This window comes from Canis lupus, chromosome 9 (genome assembly GCF_011100685.1).
Source record: "Canis lupus familiaris isolate Mischka breed German Shepherd chromosome 9, alternate assembly UU_Cfam_GSD_1.0, whole genome shotgun sequence".
Classification (NCBI taxonomy): domain Eukaryota; kingdom Metazoa; phylum Chordata; class Mammalia; order Carnivora; family Canidae; genus Canis; species Canis lupus.
The window spans coordinates 53,585,367-53,603,157 of NC_049230.1; the positions used below are offsets into that span (position 1 = coordinate 53,585,367).

Genomic DNA, 17,791 nt, shown 5'->3' on the forward strand with positions numbered 1-17,791 from the left:
TGAGGAAGAGAAGACTGTTCACAGTGAGGGAGCCTCAAAACCTCTGAACATGTTTTAGCTAGCAATGCCCCACTGGAGGGACTGACCCCATAGACATATTCAGGCCAGCACACAAAGATGCGCACCACAGTGTCATTTTCAGGGGTGGAGGAGGACTTGAAACAAAACAAAACAAAACCCAAACCTGTTGCTTATGTAACAAAGCCAACAGCATTTAAGTTAGGAAAGTATCCCTGTGGAATATTTTCATATTCAACACTGAAGAAGATATAGACTGGTTTTATTATCATGGGATGTTGTCTAAAACAGAGTAAGAGGGCAGCCTGGGTGGCTCAGCGGTTTAGTGCCGCCTTCAGCCCAGGGCCTGAGATCCTGGAGACCCGGGATCGAGTCCTGCGCCAGGCTCCTTGCGTGGAGCCTGCCTCTCCCTCTGCCTGTGTCTCTGCCTCTCTCCCTCTCTCTCTCTCTCTGTGCCTCTCGTGAATAAAATAATAACTTTTTTAAAAAAGGAAAAAAGCCTCTCTTTATATTTGGGGGAAAAAGTGTAGAGGGGTATACCCCAAGTGATGGCATAAAGCTATTTCTGGTCATTGAAGGTGAGAAAATTGGTAATTCATTTTTTCTTCATAGATTTTTTCCTAAATGATCTGGTCTTCCTATAATGAGCATAGAGGAGACTTTAAAAATGGTTGTTTCCATTTAAAAAGCAAGGAGGCTGTTATGAGTTGAATTATGCCCCCTTAAAAAGATGTGTAAAAGTCCTAACCCCCAGACCTGAGGATGTGACCTTATTTGAAGACAGAGTCTGGACAGAGGTGATCAAGGTAACATAAGGTCATTAGGGTGGGCCCTAACCTATTAACTGGTATCCTTATGTGAAGGGGAAATTTACAGACAGGCACGTCCCCAGGAGAAATGCCATGGGGACTTGTAGGCAGAGATTTGAGTGATGCTTCTATGAGCCAAGGAGCGCCAGAGGTCGCCAGCAAACCACCAGAAGCTGGGGTAGGGGCATGGAGTGGACCCTCGATCACAGACCTTAGAGGGAACCAACCCTGCCGATGCCCTGATCTTAGATTTCTGGCCTCCAGAATAAAGAGACAATACATTTCTGTGAAGCCACCCAGCCTATAGGACTATTCTCTGACAGCCCCAGGAAACTCATCCTGAGGCCATGTGCAGAGCTCTGTGGTTTGGGGTGGGGGCTTCCGAACAGAAGAGCATAAGGACTGGGACCAAGCTCTGAAATAAAGGGAGGGTCTGCTCAGACCTCAAGCCGCCCCCAAGACAGCGTCCATGGCTGGGTGTCAGAGAACCACTGGATTTCTGGAGCTGTGTGTCGTGGCGTTCTGTCCCTGTCTGCAGGAGATGAGGGGACCAGGGAACAGAAAGGGACCCACAGTGGGATGGCAATGGATTTTGAGTGGCTTTGCAAGGGCCAAAGTGTCAAGTCCCAAGACCAGTTAGTTTAGGGGGAGCCACCTGGAGAAGTGTTCTATGGGGACATGGAGCACTGTGTGCGGCGGTAGATTAGCGACAGCTGCTATGGCCAGGGATGGAAATGCGAAGCCACAAGTACGGAGTATTTGCTTCCGAGACACAGAAATGACCTTCAGAAATAATATTTGGGGACTTTCCATTGTGTGGCCTGAGTCATTTTACTGTGGTTTCTCAGGATAATCCTTTTCTCTATTTTGAAGCTGGCTCTGGCCTCAGGCACAAGGGAGCTGAATGGGGAGGCCAGAGATGGCAGGTGTCGCTAACACCCGAAAGCAGTGTCTGTTACCACCTCCCTACCACGGCCTCATTACACGGCAACCCCCAAAGCAGGGCCCATGAAGGTCCTCGTTTTATTCTGCCTACTTCACGGAATTGGGAAATATCCAAAAAGAGGACACACGTCTGTGCCAAGTAAGCCAGAAAGGCACGGTTCCTGTCCAGTATGAGTGGCAAACAGCCCCCTGGAGCCTCAGTTTTCCCAACTGTAAAGAGCAGGGTAGCTGAGATGACCCATAAGTCCCCACCGGCAGGTTCCCCCTAAGTTTGTGACTCTAAGCAAAGGGAAGAGTCGGGGTGCTCGGCAGGGCAGGGGGGCCACGTCCCCCCACCAACACACAAATCCCCACCGGAGCAGGAGATCGCGCCTCCGTCCGTCCTCCAGGGTCTGAGCGGGGACGCCCCATACCTCTCACGGCCAGGATGGCCCGGGCTGTGGTGGAGCCCAGGAGGTTGTGAGCGACACACTCATATGTGCCCGCGTCCCCAGCCTCCACTCGCTGCAGCCACAGGCTTCCGTCGGGCAGGGTCCTGAGCCGCTGGCTGGCCCGCAAGGGTTGGCCCGCTCGCAGCCACTCCACCGTGGGCGCCGGCTCTCCTGAGGCCTGGCACTGCAGGGCCACGTCCTCCCTGGGCCTCACGGTCACGTCCTGGGGCTTCACGCTGAACACCGGGGCACCTGTCAGGGAGCCCAGGGCAGCTTTAGAGATCGTTTTATTATTTTTATACAATTATTCATTCAGACTGGTTAGAAAATGCAGAGGTAGAAAGGGGAAAATTAATCACAAGTGGGGGCACCTGGGTGGCTCAGCGGTTGAGTGTCTGCCCTTGGCTCAGGGCATGATCCCGGGGTCCTGGGATCGAGTTCCGCATTGGAACTCTTGTGTCTTGTGTCTCTTCCTCTCTCTGTGTCTCTCATGAATAAATAAATAAAATCTTAAAAAAAATCACAAGTGATCATCACATCCAACTACGGTTCTAACAATATTTCTTTCGAGACTCTGTTTCCCAGAATATGACTGTATTGCTCACAGCTGTTTGCTTGCTTCCTTCCTTTCTATCCCCGCGATAAATCCTAAGTGCCTTGCGGTGACATGAAATATTCGTTTTTAGTGCCCACCTTGGTGTCCCGTTGTTTGGATCTATTACAGGGATGTTTCCAACGTGGAGCCGCCCCTTGGTGCCGGACAGGAGACGGGGCCCGTCACCTGCTGTGGGTGAGTCTCACCACGTGGCTCCCTGACCCTCAGTCTTCTCATCTGGAAAATGGCAATCCCTGTCCACCCTCCCACAGACCCTCCAGAGCGGCTGGGAGGAGGGGGCAGCAAATGGCATGTGCCAGTGGGTGCGACCCTGTGGCCACCAGGTCCCACAGCCGCCCTAACAGACGGCCACAAATGCAGCGGCTTAAAGCAGGAACAGTCTACTGTCCCCCAGCTTGGGAGGCCAGGGGCCCAAACCCGTTGCTTCACAGATCCCGCTTCCTTCGGAGGCTCCGGGGCAGAATCTGCTTCTTGCCTCTTCTGGCTTCTGGTAGCTTCTAGCATTCCCCAGCTTGAGGCCCAGTGCCTCCAGTCTCTGCTTCCATCTTTCCCTCTCCCTCCTCTTCTTCTCCCTTCTCCTCCTCCTCTTCCCTCCCTCCTCCTCCTCCCCTTTCTCCTTCTCTTCCTCCTCCTCCTCGTCTTCCTCCTCTTCATCCTCTTCCCTTCCTCTTCCTCCTCCTCCTCTTCCTCTTCTTCTTCCTCCCCTTCTCCTCCTCTTCCTCCCCCCATATATGAGTTATATGCCTCTCTGTTATAAAAGCACTTGTGGTAACATTTAGGGCCCACCAAGACAATCCAAGGCAACCTCATCTTCAGATCCTTCATCATATCCACAAAGGTCCTTTTTCCAAATAAGATCACATTCACAGGTTCCAGAGACGAGGACATGGTCATGTCTGTGGGAGCCACTTATCAGCCTGCCACAGCGCGTGTCTCCTAAAGTGGAACATACGCCTGCTGTATGTCGCAGCCCCTCCTGGATCCAGGCCGAAACAGGAATGTGTAAGTGTGTCTGCCAAAGCCATGTGTTAGAATCCCGAAGCGGCGCTACTCATAAGTGCCCCAGAGTGGAGTGGAGCACACACACCATGGCCATCCACGTAGTGGCAAACCATACAGCAACGAGAGTGGATGAACGCCCTCCACGTGCAATCTCACACCTCACACACGGTGTTGTGCACAAGAAGCCTGACACAAGAGCACCTATGAAATGGTTTCACTTAAATAAAGGTCAGAAATAACAAGAACACGATGCTGGCCATAGCCGTGAGAAGAAGTCAGCAAGTCTGCTCCCCCAAAAGCCAAATACAACACTTGACAAAAGTATCCAAGCCAAACTCTATCAGGGCCCTAGAAGTCCATGAAAACCAAACAACAAATTGAGAATCATTTATCCACAAGAAGCTTCTAGAACTTCAGGCAAGAACAGTGGGGGTGGCTGGCCTGGGGCTGCTCTCATCTCCCATCCTCAGTCCACCTTGGTCGTCAGAGTGGTTTTGCTTGGGTGGGGGTATGCGGCTGGCTTTGAACCCTACAGCTCTTGCTATCCCAAGGAATCGGCTTGATTTGCAGACAAGGATGCCGGCATATCCTGAGACACTGGGGTGTTGTTGGGGGTTGGGTCAGAGCTGGCAGGAAGCAAATGGGGAACTGGCACTTCTTTTTTTTTTTTTTTTAAAGTTTTATTTTATGCATGAGAGACACAGAGAGGCAGAGACACAGGCAGAGGGAGAAGCAGGCTTCATGCAGGGAGCCCGATGTGGGTCTCGATCCTGGGTCCCCAGGATCACGCCCTGGGCGGAAGGCGGTGCCAAACCGCTGCGCCACCTGGGCTGCCCGGGAACTGGCACTTCTGCTGGCCTGAGGAAGCCAGGGGACCAGCTGGAAGCTTAATGAGAAGAGCCTGGAAATGGGGGAGCCGTGGAAAGGCCAGATCAGCTCTCCACACATCCCTGACTGCCGTGGACCATGTGCACCCGTGCGGGAATCTGGGCTGGGATGGGGTTGGGGGCCTGCAAGAGTCAAAGCCAAGGCCCACCCCATAGCTGCCTGAGCTCTGAATCACTCCATGGCCACACGCAAAGGCACTGATGGAGGAGGATGGAGTCTTACTTTCTTCACCCTTAATTTTTGGCAAGTTTGGCTGTGATGCAGCTTCTTTGAATACTCCTCACCCATCTCTCCTTTCTCTCTGGGACTCTGATGCCACCATGTGCGAGTTCAGCTTTAATCCCACGTGTGTCCCATGTAAAAATGAAAAGTGACAACCTTATAGGAGAGGATGTGACCTTAGCTGGCAACATTTTTTTTTTTTTAGATACAATACCAAACCCACAGTCTATAAAATACAAAATCAATAAATTTGGACTTCATCAAATTTTAACGCTCTTGCTCTTCCAAGGTACCCACATGGGTCTGAAGCTTCGCTTCTTGTTTCTTTTGGGTCTGTTTTCTCTCTGTTGTTCAGACGAGGTAAATTCTATTGTTACATCTTCAAAGTGACCGATTCTTCCCTCTGTCCTGTTCATACTGCTGTTATGCCTGTCCATGGAAGTTTTCATTTTATTATCAATAAAGTCCTAAATCTTCCCTTTGGTTCTTTGTAGCTCCTATTCATGCTGTCGTGTGTCAAGCATTTCTAATGTTTCCAGGCATTCTTAATGACACTTATTTTTAAATCCTTGTCAGAATATTCCAACATCTATTGGTATCTAGTGGATCAGCTCTTCTCATTCAAGTTGTGATTTTCCTCGTTACTGGTAAGACGAGTGAGTTTCAACTGCTTCCCAGACACTTTGAGTATGACAAGCCTCTGGTTCTTATGTCAATCTTCCATCCTAGCAGGCCTTCTCTGCTGCTGCCAAGGGAAAGGAGGTGCTGCCTCATTGCTGCCAGATGAGGGCAGAAATCTAGCTTCCCTAGCTGGCTTCCGTGGGCACCCCAGAACAGGTGTTCCACTACTGGTGGACAGGCATGGGAGTTCAGGGTTCCCACTTCTCTCTGCCGATGTCACTCTGGCTGGGGGAAACACCTGTATTGCCCCTCACTTGGCCTCATCTAATGTCACCCCCCCCCAGGAGGGATGTAGGGATGCCCGGGATAGGGGGCAAGGGTGAAGTGCAGGCTCCCCACCCACTTGGTCTTCATTGATAGGGCTTGGGGGGGGTATAGTTTTTTTCACGATGTTTGGTTGGAGTAGGGCGGTCATTATTGAAAAGCTTTCCATCTTGCTGTGTTGTTCCTTTCCTGGTCCTTTAGCAAGAGGAGCAGGCTTTTGTCAGGGCTCTTTGTATATGTGTGTGAAAGACCCTTGGCAGTTCCAGGTTGTTGACTTCTCAAGCATCCTGCCCAGGATGTCACTCCACAGGTCCCAAGATCCTCAGTTAATCTTTTTTTCTCTGTCTTTCAGAATCAATGTTTGTCCTCTATGTAAAGTCCAAGGTGTTCAGCCGTACGCAGCAGGAGGAATGGAGAGAAGTGCGTCTACACCATCTTGTCTGGAACCAGAACCCCCCACTCTGCCCCCTGCAGTCCATGACAAAAATTTTCAACAAACTACGTATAAAATAAAACTTCCTCCACCTGATAAAAAGCCACCTACAAAACCCCACAGCTGCCATCACACTCAACGGTGTAAGATTGAATGCTCCCTGCCTACAGCTAGGAACAAGGCAAGGCCATCTGCTCTCTCCACTTCCTGTATCAGAGGGTTCAACCAATGCAAAGCAGCAATGCAAAGAAATGAAAGATATCCAGAGAGGCAAGGAAGAGGTAAAACTGTCTCTCCTCATAGATGATGTGTAGAAAGTCCTATACACAGAAGCTCTTAAGGAATCTAGCAAAAACGACCAGGAATCAATAATGAATTTAGCAAGGTTTTAAGAGTCAGATACAAAAATCAATTGGATTCTTGTATATTAGCAATGTAAATTCCAAAAATCAAATGAAGAAAATAATTCCACCCACGATGGCATCAAAAATAACAAAATACTTAGCAATTAACGTAACAAAAGAGGTATAAGACCTGTGAACTATAGAACATCACTGAGGAAATTAAGATCTAACTAAATGGTACAGAGCAATTGGATATCCATATGCAAAAAAAAAAAAAAAAAGAAGAAGAAAAAAAGAATTTAGATCCTTATTTCACACAAAAATTAACTCGAAGTGGATAACTGACTTCCATGCAAAAACGAAAACTGTCAACATTATAGGAGAGAATGTGACCTTAGGCTGGACAAAGATTTTTTTTAGATACAATACCAAAACCACAGTCTATAAAATACAAAATTGATAAATTTGGACTTTGTCAGATTTTAAGGCTTTGGCTCTTCCAAGGCATCGATAGGAAAATGCAGAGAGAAACCACAGAATGGAGGGAAATATCTGTAAATCACGTATCTGATAAAGGACTTGTATCCAGATGACATAAAAAACCTTAGAGCTCATTCATAAGACAAACCACCCAATTGTAAAATGAAAAAAACATCAGAAAAACACTTATCCAGAGCAGACATATGAATAGGCCGTACACACACACAAAGATGCTCAATTATCATTAGTGATTAGCGGAATGCCAATTAAAACCTTAGTGAGATACTAGTCAGCACCCACCGGATGGCTGAATAAAAAAAAGGCAGACATGGAGTGTTGGCAAGAATGTAGAGGAACCGAAGCCTTAGACACTGCTAGAAAAGGAGAATAGTATAGCCAGGTTGGTGGGTTCTTGAAAAGTCAGCTAGACCAAGCAAGGTACTCCTTGGAATCTTACCCGGACAGAGCAGGACAATATCACACGAAGACTTGCATGCTGATGTTCACAGCCACTTTATTCATAATAGCCACAAATCAGAAACCACCTAAATGTCTAGAAAATGTGAATGGGTACCGTGCAGCAATAAAATGGAATGAAGCACCAATATGTGCTATGATATGGATGAACTTCCAAGACATTAATGAGTGAAAGAACTCAGAACTGAAGACTATACAGGATTCTATTTAGATGAGAATTCCAGAAAGGCGAGCCTGCAGAGGTGGAAGGCAGGTGGGCCGGCCATTGTCTGGAGCTGGGGGTGGGAGCAGCTGGGCAGCGGGAGCCCCTGGGAGTGATGAAACCCAGCCCAGAAATGGATCGTGCAGATGGATGGACAATGCTCTAAATTGACTGAGAATCGTTAACTGCAGACTTATAATGGGTGACTTTTTTCACTTTTAAAGAGTGTGGTAGAAAACATATAAAGTTTACCACCTTATGCATTTTGAAGCATACGATTGAGTGGCGTGGAGCAGGTTCACACTGCTGTGCAACCCTCACTACCATCCATCTCCGGGACCCTTCCATCTTGCAAAACGGAAACCCTAGATCCATTCAAGCACATCTCCCCATTGTCCACCCCACTCTGCTTTCTGTTTCTATGACTCTGACAACTCTAGATATCCCATATAACTGGAGCCATGCGATGTTTGTGTTTTGGTGACTGCCCCATTTCACTTGACGTCCTCAAGTTTTATTCCTATTGTAGCAGGTATCAGGATTTCCTTCTTTTTAAAGGGTGAATAATATCCCTCTGTATGAATGGGTGAATTTTGTGGTATATATTTTAATAAAGCTGTTTTTTAAATGTAATCTCTATGCCTAACATGGGGCTCGAACTCATGACCCTGAGTTTGAGTCACATGCTCTACTGACTGAGCCGCGCTTCAAGCTGGGTTTCGTTTGTTTCTTTTTAAAGGCAAAACTCTGGATAGGGATTACCTGAGGCCTCTAGAGGGCATTGACCGGAAAGGGGTATGATAGGATGATGGAAGTGCCTGGGAGCTGGTAGTGTTCCATTCTTCTATATCTGCTCTGGGTGCAGGCTAACTTGGTGGGTTCATGTTATGAAAATTCATGGAGGGGTGCCCGGGTCGCTCAGTCAATTAAGCATCCGATTCTTGATTTTGGCTCAGGTCATGATCTCAGGGTCATGAGATCGAGCCCCGTGGCTTTGCACTGGGCACGGAGTCTGCTTAAGATTCTCTTTTTCCTCTCCCTCCGCCCCTCCCTGCCTGCACTCTCCTCTCTCTCAAAATAAACAAATAAATAGATGAATGATTAAAAAAGAACATTCATTGAGCTGTACCCTTGTAACATCTGTTCTCCCTATGTGTGTTAATCTTCAATAAAAAGTTTTATTAAAAATCCCTACTTAGACAATTTCACAAGGTTACTTTGAGGTCCAGATGGACCTTGTTGACGGTTGTGAGTTTGAATAAATGGGTCCCCTGCCCAGGCCTGGCTGTGGGGTCCCTGGACCTTCATTAGCCCTGACTCTGCCTTCCATTCTATAACTGGGCAGCCATTTCATAGGACTCCAATTGTGTGCTCTCAACGAATATTTGTCGGGGAATTCCGAGTCGCTGGCCCTGCCTCTCTGCCTCCATTGTGATCAGACAGCCTGGGATGCACCACCCCAACCTCAGCATAGCTGCCCCCCCGAGCCCCCAGTGCCCACCTTGCACTGTCCCCACCCAGGGCCCAGGTGAAGGGGAGGCCGAGACTCACTTTGTAGCACGAGGATCACCACTTTCTCCACCGCGCCCATCTCATTCTCTGCGAGGCACTGGTATTGGCCGGCGTCATCCATCTGCAGGGGGTCATGGGAGGGGAGCGTGGTGTTTGGGAATGCAGAGTGATGGGGACAGCAGAGCATGGACACAGGGGACTGGAGTAAGACCGTCTAAGAAGAGCTTAGAGCACAAACCAGCTGGGGGCTCGTGGAGTCCATCAGAAGAGCCTCCGTGGCCTCCTGTGTATAGACATCCAAAGAGAATCCAGCCCCTTTCACACCTAGAATGTGGGGCAGTGGTGATGAAGAGCATGGATTTGTTGCCCTCAGTGGAGGCCCATGCTGCAACAGCATGATTTAGAGCCCCCTCTTCCAAACTGGGTACAATGAAGTATTATCACTCTGCGGTGCACTGCTAGGGATTCCTTGAAAAAAGGGTTCCCCGGTGAAGTAAGTTTGGGAAACACTGAGTCAGCGAACCACCCACTCTGGCTGCAGGATTCCTTGGGGCTATTCTTGTGCAGGTGTGGGCTGGGAACCTTCCAGAGGAGAGATGGTGTGCAGTGTTTTCCCAGTTTAGTGAGAGGGAAGCTTGTCTACAGGATGCCCCCCCCCCCCCCCCCCCCGCCACGGCCCTGTGAGGAAGCCCAATGAGAACACAGCTCAGATTCACTCCAGAGCAGCAGCATTACCAGGAGTGGAAGCTGGGGGACAGCCTGAGACCACCGTCCACACCCAGAAGGCTGCTCCCAAAGAACTACAGAGGCATCACAGCATGCAGGTCAGAGTGGAGATTTGGGGGTCAGATCAGCATAGGGCCAAATCCGGCTCCAATGGTGACTGTTCTAGACTCGTTACTAGTACACCACCACGTCTTTGGAATGTACCCTCTCCTCATTGCTAAAATGGGGATCAGAGCTGCTAGGATTGGGCAGGAAATCATGCTCGTTAAAGCAAAAGGATCTACCAGTGCCTGGCCTGTGGTGGAGACTCGGGTAACAGTAGTGGGCAACAGCAAGGGCCCCTAAGAAATGCCTGACAGGACAGGATTGTGGATTTCTGCAAGACCCCTGGGACTTGGGACTCAGAAGGGAAGGAGTGTGGGGCTGCCCCAGGGCTCAAGGCTTTGGAAAGAGCACGGAGCAGGAGTCAGGAGAGCTGGGAGGGGATCCTGCCTTGGGCACTCACTGGTCATGGGCTTCTCTGAGCCTCAGTGTCTTCATCTGTAAAATGGGGCACTCTTACCTGTCTACTCTGCAGCATGGGGTCATTAATAAAAACATTTATTGGTATCACCCAGGGGCCAGTCACTCTTAAATACCTGGCATGGGTCATCTCACTGATTTCTTACTATAAATCTATGAGGTAGAAACAACTACCAGCCCCACTGAATGGCTAGAGTGACTGAGGCACAGAGAAAATTCACTGGCTGGGTGTCACTTGACATAGTGGTGGGGAGAACCTGGGTCCTGGAAGGAAGGACCTTTGTACAGTCTACAAAGGAAGGTGCTTTGTAGACTGTAGTGGACAACGGAAACCTAAAGAAAATTCACTGGCTGGGTGTCACTTGACATAGTGGTGGGGAGAATCTGGGTCCTGGAAGGAAGGACCTTTGTACAGTCTACAAAGGAAGGTGCTTTGTAGACTGTAGTGGACAACGGAAACCTAAAGAACCCTCCTAGGCCATCAGAAAAGGCTGTGGGCTGTCCCCACCCCAAGCCACAGGGTCCTGCCTTGCCTCTGTCCTGCGGATGCTCAGTGAGCCATTCTGTAGCCGGTGCCGGAGGCGGCTGCCTCGGAAAGGAAGGCCATCTTTGATCCAACGGATGTCAGGTGCTGGGACTCCATGGACCACGCAATCTAGCTGGACGCTGCTCCCCACAGGCTCTACCAGGTAGGAGAAGGCCTCCCCTTGCAGCACCGGGGCTTCTGCACCAGGTAATGTCAGACAAAGTATCAGAAAGGAGGTGTCCTCAGGCTCAGCCTCTCCCATAAACCCATCCCCAGAAGCTCCTGCTGGCCCAGCATGACTGGATGGTCACGCATCAAGGATGGCAGACAACTTCCATGTCATGGGGCAAGTGAACCAGACTGCCAGGAACACGGATTTGAAACTGAGTGGGATAGTGCTGCAATCAATTAGTGATGCCTGCGACAGGCACAGGCATAAAAGCAGGGTTCTGAGTGTCATACACTTGCTCTAGTCGACGGGTTATCCCAGCTGCAGAGTACCTGCCGGGGACTTTGGGAAACAAAGACTACATAACCACTAGGACACCTTGGTTGGACACAGCAACACTAAGACATCCCTGATCCTCACTTCATGCAAATCTTTTTTAAAAAATAGTTAACTAATTGGTTAATTAATTGATTTAGAGCGCATGAGTGAGGGGGAGGGGCAGAAGTAGGCGGAGAGAGAGGAAGAGAGCATCTCAAGCAGACTGTGCTGAGTGTGGAGCGTGATACTACCACCCACAAGATCACGACCTGAGCCAAAATCAAGCATCGGATGCTTAGCTGACTGTGCCAGGCAGGTGCCCCACGCTAATCTGAAACCACACTTGGATGCTGGGTGTCAGTTTCCATGCTTGCTGGTTTCCCAAGGTTCACACCAGCCACAGCTGTGTCCTGGTGCCCTGGGCTGCTCTTGCCCTCTAATGCAGCCAACTGAGTCATGGCCTCCTGGAGGGTTACCATGCTGCTTCTTGACCATGCAGGGCCGAGGGGGGACAACTGGTAGGCTGGCAAGCTTCAGGCATTTTTCTGCCAGGGCACCTCCACCCCCCAGCCCTCCTCCTACATGGGCACCATGCAGCCGAGGGGGGTGCTGCAGGCCAGTGGGTCAGATCTCACTCTATCTGCAGCCCAGTCATCTGGGGAACGTAAGAAATACTGATGCTGGGGCTTCAGCCCAGAGAGGCCGGTTTTCAGTCAGGGGTGGAGTTGAGCCGCAGCATTCTCTAAAGTCCACCAGGGGATCCGAAGGCACAGTCAATGTGGGGATTACTAGGGGTCAGGAGGTCCATTTTTTAGAAAAACCAAAGGATTGGGTTTCGTGGAGGTCTCAAGAAAGGCCACAGGCTCACGCCCTACCCTTCACTTGGACGAAGCTGACTGCCTGCACGCGGCCCACTCTGTTCTCGGCCCAGCAGACGTAGGTGCCGCTGTCCTCTCTGGTGACTGCCACTCGCTGCAGTGTGCTGCCCCCATCCTGCTCAGACACACCCTCTGGTAGGAAAGAGATGCCCCAGAGGGTTTTGAGTGCAAGGTACTGGGAGCCTCCTGCCCTGAAGCCTCAGCTCAGGCTGGGGAACCCAGCAGGTGTTTAGCAAAGACGGGTGTCTCTTCCCATAGGTGGGAGCCTGACCGAGTCAGACCCATTCAGGGAAGGCACAGCCCAGGTGAGAGGATGGGGGTGAAGAACCAGACTTCTCTAATTTTCAGGTCCACACCGTGAGCTTGCTGTGCGGCCAAAGGCAGGTCTTTGGGGGCCTATTAACATGCATTTCCTGCATCACACCAGTTCCCCCTCAGCACTGCTGTTATCTCCATCTCAAGATGAAGAAGCTAGGCTCAGGGAGGCTGGATCATTCCCCCAAACTCCCTCCCCAGGAGATGGTGGGGTCAGGGCAAAGCCTTCTTCACAGGTGCGCAAAGGTGAGCTTCTGAGCACATCTCATAGCACCTGGACTCCGGCTTAGGAGTGTCTGAAAATATCATTTTGCCATGGAGAGGATTTAGCAATTCATCGGTTCGGCAGACATTTATTGAGCACCTCCTATATGCCCTGTGCCTCTCTAAACATCACCTGGGGACCAGGTGGGAGGATAGAGCCTCCACCACACCCCAGGAAGGGGGTTTGCCAAAGAGCCCACAATGGGAGCAGTACTGCTAGGTTGGAACACAAGCTCCCTCCTGGCCCTGAGGTTCTCAGGGTTGAGTCTTCTTCACAGGTGGTTTCTTGCCAGGTCTGACATGTGACCAGTCACATACAGCCACACACATGTTTTCTCTGTCCCCTCCACACAGGGCCAAGTCTGGAGACCCAGAACCCACCAGGCTGACTGACACCCTCTTCCTCTCCACGGGGTTGGGTCTTGCCACCAGGTTTGCCCTTCTCCCAGGGTCCCAGGTCCCCATCCCACCCGCTCCCAGTAGGCCCAGACCCATGACTGGCCGGTCGTTGACAGTCCAGCCAATGCGGGGGGGAGGGCTGCCCCGGGCTGCACAGCGAAGCCACAGCCTGTCCCCAAGGCGAAGGCTTCTGTCCCCAGGCAGGGTGGTGAAGACGGGCAGAGCCAGGATAGTGAGGTGCACACGACGACGGGCGTGGCCCACACTGTTCTTGGCCGTGCAGGTGTAGGTCCCAGCATCCTGGCTCTGCGGGCAGAGGAAGGGGTCAGCCCGGGCACTGCCCCCACCCCCAGCTCCTAGGGCCCCATTCTCCCGCAGGCTCCCTTGGAGCACCGAGCCCAGAGAGGTGAAGGGTTTGCTTGAGGTCACACAGTGAGTAAGTGGCTCTGCTTCACCACCGGGCCTCCCTGCAGCCTCCATAAGGCTCGGCACCTTCACAATCTAAGCCCCCACTGCACGACGGGAGAGCACCCACTGTGTGCCGGACCCCTTGTCTGGACTTCACTGGCACCAGCTCATCCATGCTCCCAGCACCCCTGAGACAGGTCCCGCATTGGGTGCCTTTGGCATGGAGGACTTAGCCACGCTCTGAGAAGTTCCACGGTGCCTCGGAGTGGGGCTCATGCACCACCACTGTGCCATCTGCTCCCAGCAAGGGCTGGGGACCTCGTGACTCTCCCCACCACCCCCAGCAGGTGTGCCCACCAAGCAGCCACCCAACCATCTGGAAAGAGGCCTCTCTGTAAGGATAGAATCTGAGTGCTGTTGGCGGGGCTCGGGAGGGGGCTCCCACCTACGCCCTGCACTCAGGTGAACAACAACACATGGCCAACAACAACCAGGTGCAGTTTGGGGTTACAAAGGCATCTCTATGCACCCCCCACGCCCCGTCCAGGGCTCCTTCCCTCCCTCAGGAATTAGCCATGGAGGTCCAGGTTCAAATCTTGGTTCTGTCTCTTGGTAACAGTGTGCCCTGGAAAAACTGGGTACACTCTGAGCCTCAGTTTCTTCTTCTGTACGTGGGGATTATAATATCTACTTCCCCATGTTCCTGGGATTAAAAGCTGCACAGCGCTCAGCAGACAACACAACAAATAGGTGGGGGTTGCGGGGGCAGGGGGTGCTCAGCAGGCGTTTTCCGCTTCTGCTGTTACTGTTATACCCCTTCCTGCCACTCAGGGTCTGAGGCTCACCTCCAAGTTTTTCACCAGCAGCTCCCCAGAAGGCTGGATGGTGAACTTCCCCTCGGCTCCAGACACAGGCAGCCCATCTTTCTCCCAGGTGATGGTGGGCTCAGGACTGCCGCTGGCCGAGCAGGTCAAGAGGGCATGGGAGCCTTCCGTGGTGGACAGATCCGGGAGGCCAGTCTTGATCGTGGGTGGGACTGTGGGGAGATGGAGGCCCACGTGGGGGCTGGGGCTGGGCTCGGGTGGGATGCCCCTGTTCCAGCGCTCTGGGCAGCCAGCATGCCCCTCGCCCCTTCCTCCACCAGCTCTGTCATCCACCATTGCCCGTGGTCTGGCCCAATGGGGGGACTGCTGACTTTGGTGAAGCGGTGACAGAGTGATCCCAACACACACACATGCACACACGATGGCTCGAGGGACGGAAATGGCTTTTGTTCCTGATAAGCCAGAACGAATTGAGGGATGACCAGACCACTGTCTGATGAAAGGTCAGAGGAGGCAGAGGGCCCCGAGTACTATCTGAAGGCAGACCCGGGGCACAAATGGGAAAAGATGCCTTTCCCTCCGTCCTTTCTGAAAGACAAGCCATGCCAGGGTAGGGGAGGATGCAGGGGCGTCAGAGCCCCTAGCCCTCTGGGGTCCCCTCGGTCCCCTTCCCCGGGCCCACCTTGCACCACAAGCCGTGTTTTCCCTACAGCACTGCCTGCACTGTTTTGAGCAAGGCAAAAATAGTTCCCGGCATCCTCTGGGCTGGCGTGGATAATCCGCAGCTGTCCGCTGGGTAGGATCTGGGTGTTCACTCCTGGATTGGCGGGGGAGGAAACGAGGGACTGGTGGCCAGAGCAGGACCACCAAGGAGGACAGGAGGGCCGCTTGGCCTATTCTGGTTGACCAGGCGGCAAGTGACTCATTGTGGTCCACAGGGTGATGGGAGGTGGGGGACAGAGACCCAGGGCCCAGCCAGGCTGCCCCAACTCCGCCACGTGGTGCTCAGCTGGAATACCCAGCTCTGGCTGGCGAACTGAGGCCGGTGGGCAGCCGGGAAAGCAGGCACAGGCGGTTTCTGGGCCCTCCCAGCAGATCTGCAGAGCTCCCCCTCACCTCCACACCCCTCCATCTGGGGCAGGTGTGAGGATCCCAGGCTCACACTCCTCTCCCCTTGCTAGTGCTGGGGGGACTCACCTGCAGGGATGCTGAGCCCTTCCTTCTGCCAGGTGATGCTTGGCCGGGGGATGCCCGAAGCCTCGCAAGGCAGCAGCACCTCCTCTGCCACCAGTGCCTGGACCACGCTGGGCAGAGGCTTCACCACGGGGGAGGCTGCAAGGGAACAGGGCCACAGAGGTGCCTGGGAGCGCCTTTAATGCCCAGGGTCCTCCAACCAGAGGGCCTTGGAGTACCAGAGAAAGAAGCTTCTAAAAGGAATGGGGGCTTCCTGAAATCGCAGCATGGAAGGCACAGGTGGGCTGATTCTTCTGACCCGGGGGAATCAGATCAGAGGCAGGTCTGGGCATCTGGAACCTGGGGGACCTCACCTCCCCACCCAGCCCGTACCCGCCTCTAGCTCTGCACCTACAGGGAGATCCTTACCTTGCACAGTAAGAGCCACGTGCTTGTGGGCCACACCTGCAGAGTTGCGGGCTGTGCAGGTGTAGCGGCCAGTGTGGATGGGGAGGGCCTGCCCGATCTCCAGGGCACCTGTGGGTGGCAACGGGGCACGGAGAGGGGTGAGGGGACCCAGGACAGACGTCCCCAGGGACAGAGCTGGCCCCACCCACCCTGGTGCCTCTTGCAGACCACTCCACCTGCCTTCCTGCCCATTGGTAGGCAGCATGGGAAAACCTTGGTTCGAGGCCTGCTGGTGCTCCTTGTCTGGGGCATGCCTGTGGCAAGTCCTCTCCACTCTTGGGGCCTCAGTTTCCCCATGTATATAATGAGGAATCAGATGGGATGGTCTCTAGAAACTTCAGACTGTGATGTCCAGGATCTGTCTCTGCCCTGCCTAGAATCCCTGGCCCACCCATAGTGCCATAGGCCCTCACCCTGCTACCCTTGGGTTCTGCTCATGCCTCCTCCAGGAAGCCTCCCTGGATTACTGCTTCATTTATCCTCCTTTTGCCCTGTCTTCCTTAGTCTTGGATGCTCAATGAACATGTTTTAACCTTCCTGGACCACCCCCACACCCCTTGCCTAGCCCCAGATGGAACCGGAACCACAGCTTCTTTTTTTTTTTTTTTGAACCACAACTCCTTATACATGAGCTTCCCCATAACTGCTTGTCAGAAGAAGCAGTTTCTACTGCTTTGGAAGAGTGAAAACCGTAGATCTGGCCAGCGATGCTCAGGCTTTAGGATTCCACTACCCAATCAGCTAACAAGTAAATGTCACACCGAGAGTCCCCGTAAAGTTGCCCGCTTTTAATTTTGACAAGCAGAGGCATTTCAAAGGCGCCCGTCTATGGTCATCTGCTTTCACAAAAGAAAGGACCTTCCAGCACCAAAATATTAAGAGAAGTATAATTTCAGAGGAAAGGAAAATCTTTCCAGTGAGATCAAACAAGCTTCTTGAACCCTCTCACATAGCTATTACGATTCTCGTGTCGCCATGAAGCGGCACCCACCTCGCAACTCACATCAGGGAGCCACAATGGACATCAACACTCCAGGGCGTGAGTAGGGTTAGGTAAGGGGGTAGGGTAAGGTCCAGAGAGGGTGAGGGGTGCCCCTGGGTCACACAGCAGGGAACGGCAGAGCCAGGCTGCGGAGCCAGGCTCCCCACCTTACTGTCCCCCACCGGCTCCAGTGGTTGTCTCTCACACCCTCTGCTGGACTCCCCCGGGTCCACTCCCCAGGGCTCACCCTCACTTACCCGAAGGCAAGACACGGTAGCCACTTCCCCGCACCCCCAGTGGGGCGCCTGCCTTGCTCCAGGACACAAGCGGGGCTGGGATGCCTGTGCTGTGGCAGGTGAGGACCACAGGTGCCATCTTGGTCACAGTGAAGTCCGTCTGGTCATCAGCGATGGTGGGAGGCACTATAATGCAAGACAAGGCCTGAGGCCCCACCGCGGTCCGTGGGGCCCACCCAGCCATGGAGCCAGGTGCATG

General features: G+C 52.5%; 1 protein-coding gene across 6 annotated transcripts in view; it reads right to left on the reverse strand.

Annotated features, from left to right (window-relative positions):
* HMCN2 (hemicentin 2) overlaps positions 1–17,791 on the reverse strand; it is a 146,912-nt gene that overhangs the window by 11,529 nt on the left and 117,592 nt on the right. For all 6 annotated transcript variants that reach the window (XM_038549033.1, XM_038549038.1, XM_038549037.1 and 3 more), the window contains exons 77-86: positions 17,554–17,718; positions 16,276–16,383; positions 15,871–16,005; positions 15,356–15,490; positions 14,695–14,885; positions 13,534–13,747; positions 12,461–12,595; positions 11,106–11,296; positions 9,364–9,445; positions 2,186–2,455 (exon numbers count right to left, since the gene is read on the reverse strand). In XM_038549033.1, the coding sequence (XP_038404961.1) occupies positions 2,186–2,455; positions 9,364–9,445; positions 11,106–11,296; positions 12,461–12,595; positions 13,534–13,747; positions 14,695–14,885; positions 15,356–15,490; positions 15,871–16,005; positions 16,276–16,383; positions 17,554–17,718 (1,626 nt within the window). The remainder of the gene's footprint in view (positions 1–2,185; positions 2,456–9,363; positions 9,446–11,105; positions 11,297–12,460; positions 12,596–13,533; positions 13,748–14,694; positions 14,886–15,355; positions 15,491–15,870; positions 16,006–16,275; positions 16,384–17,553; positions 17,719–17,791) is intronic.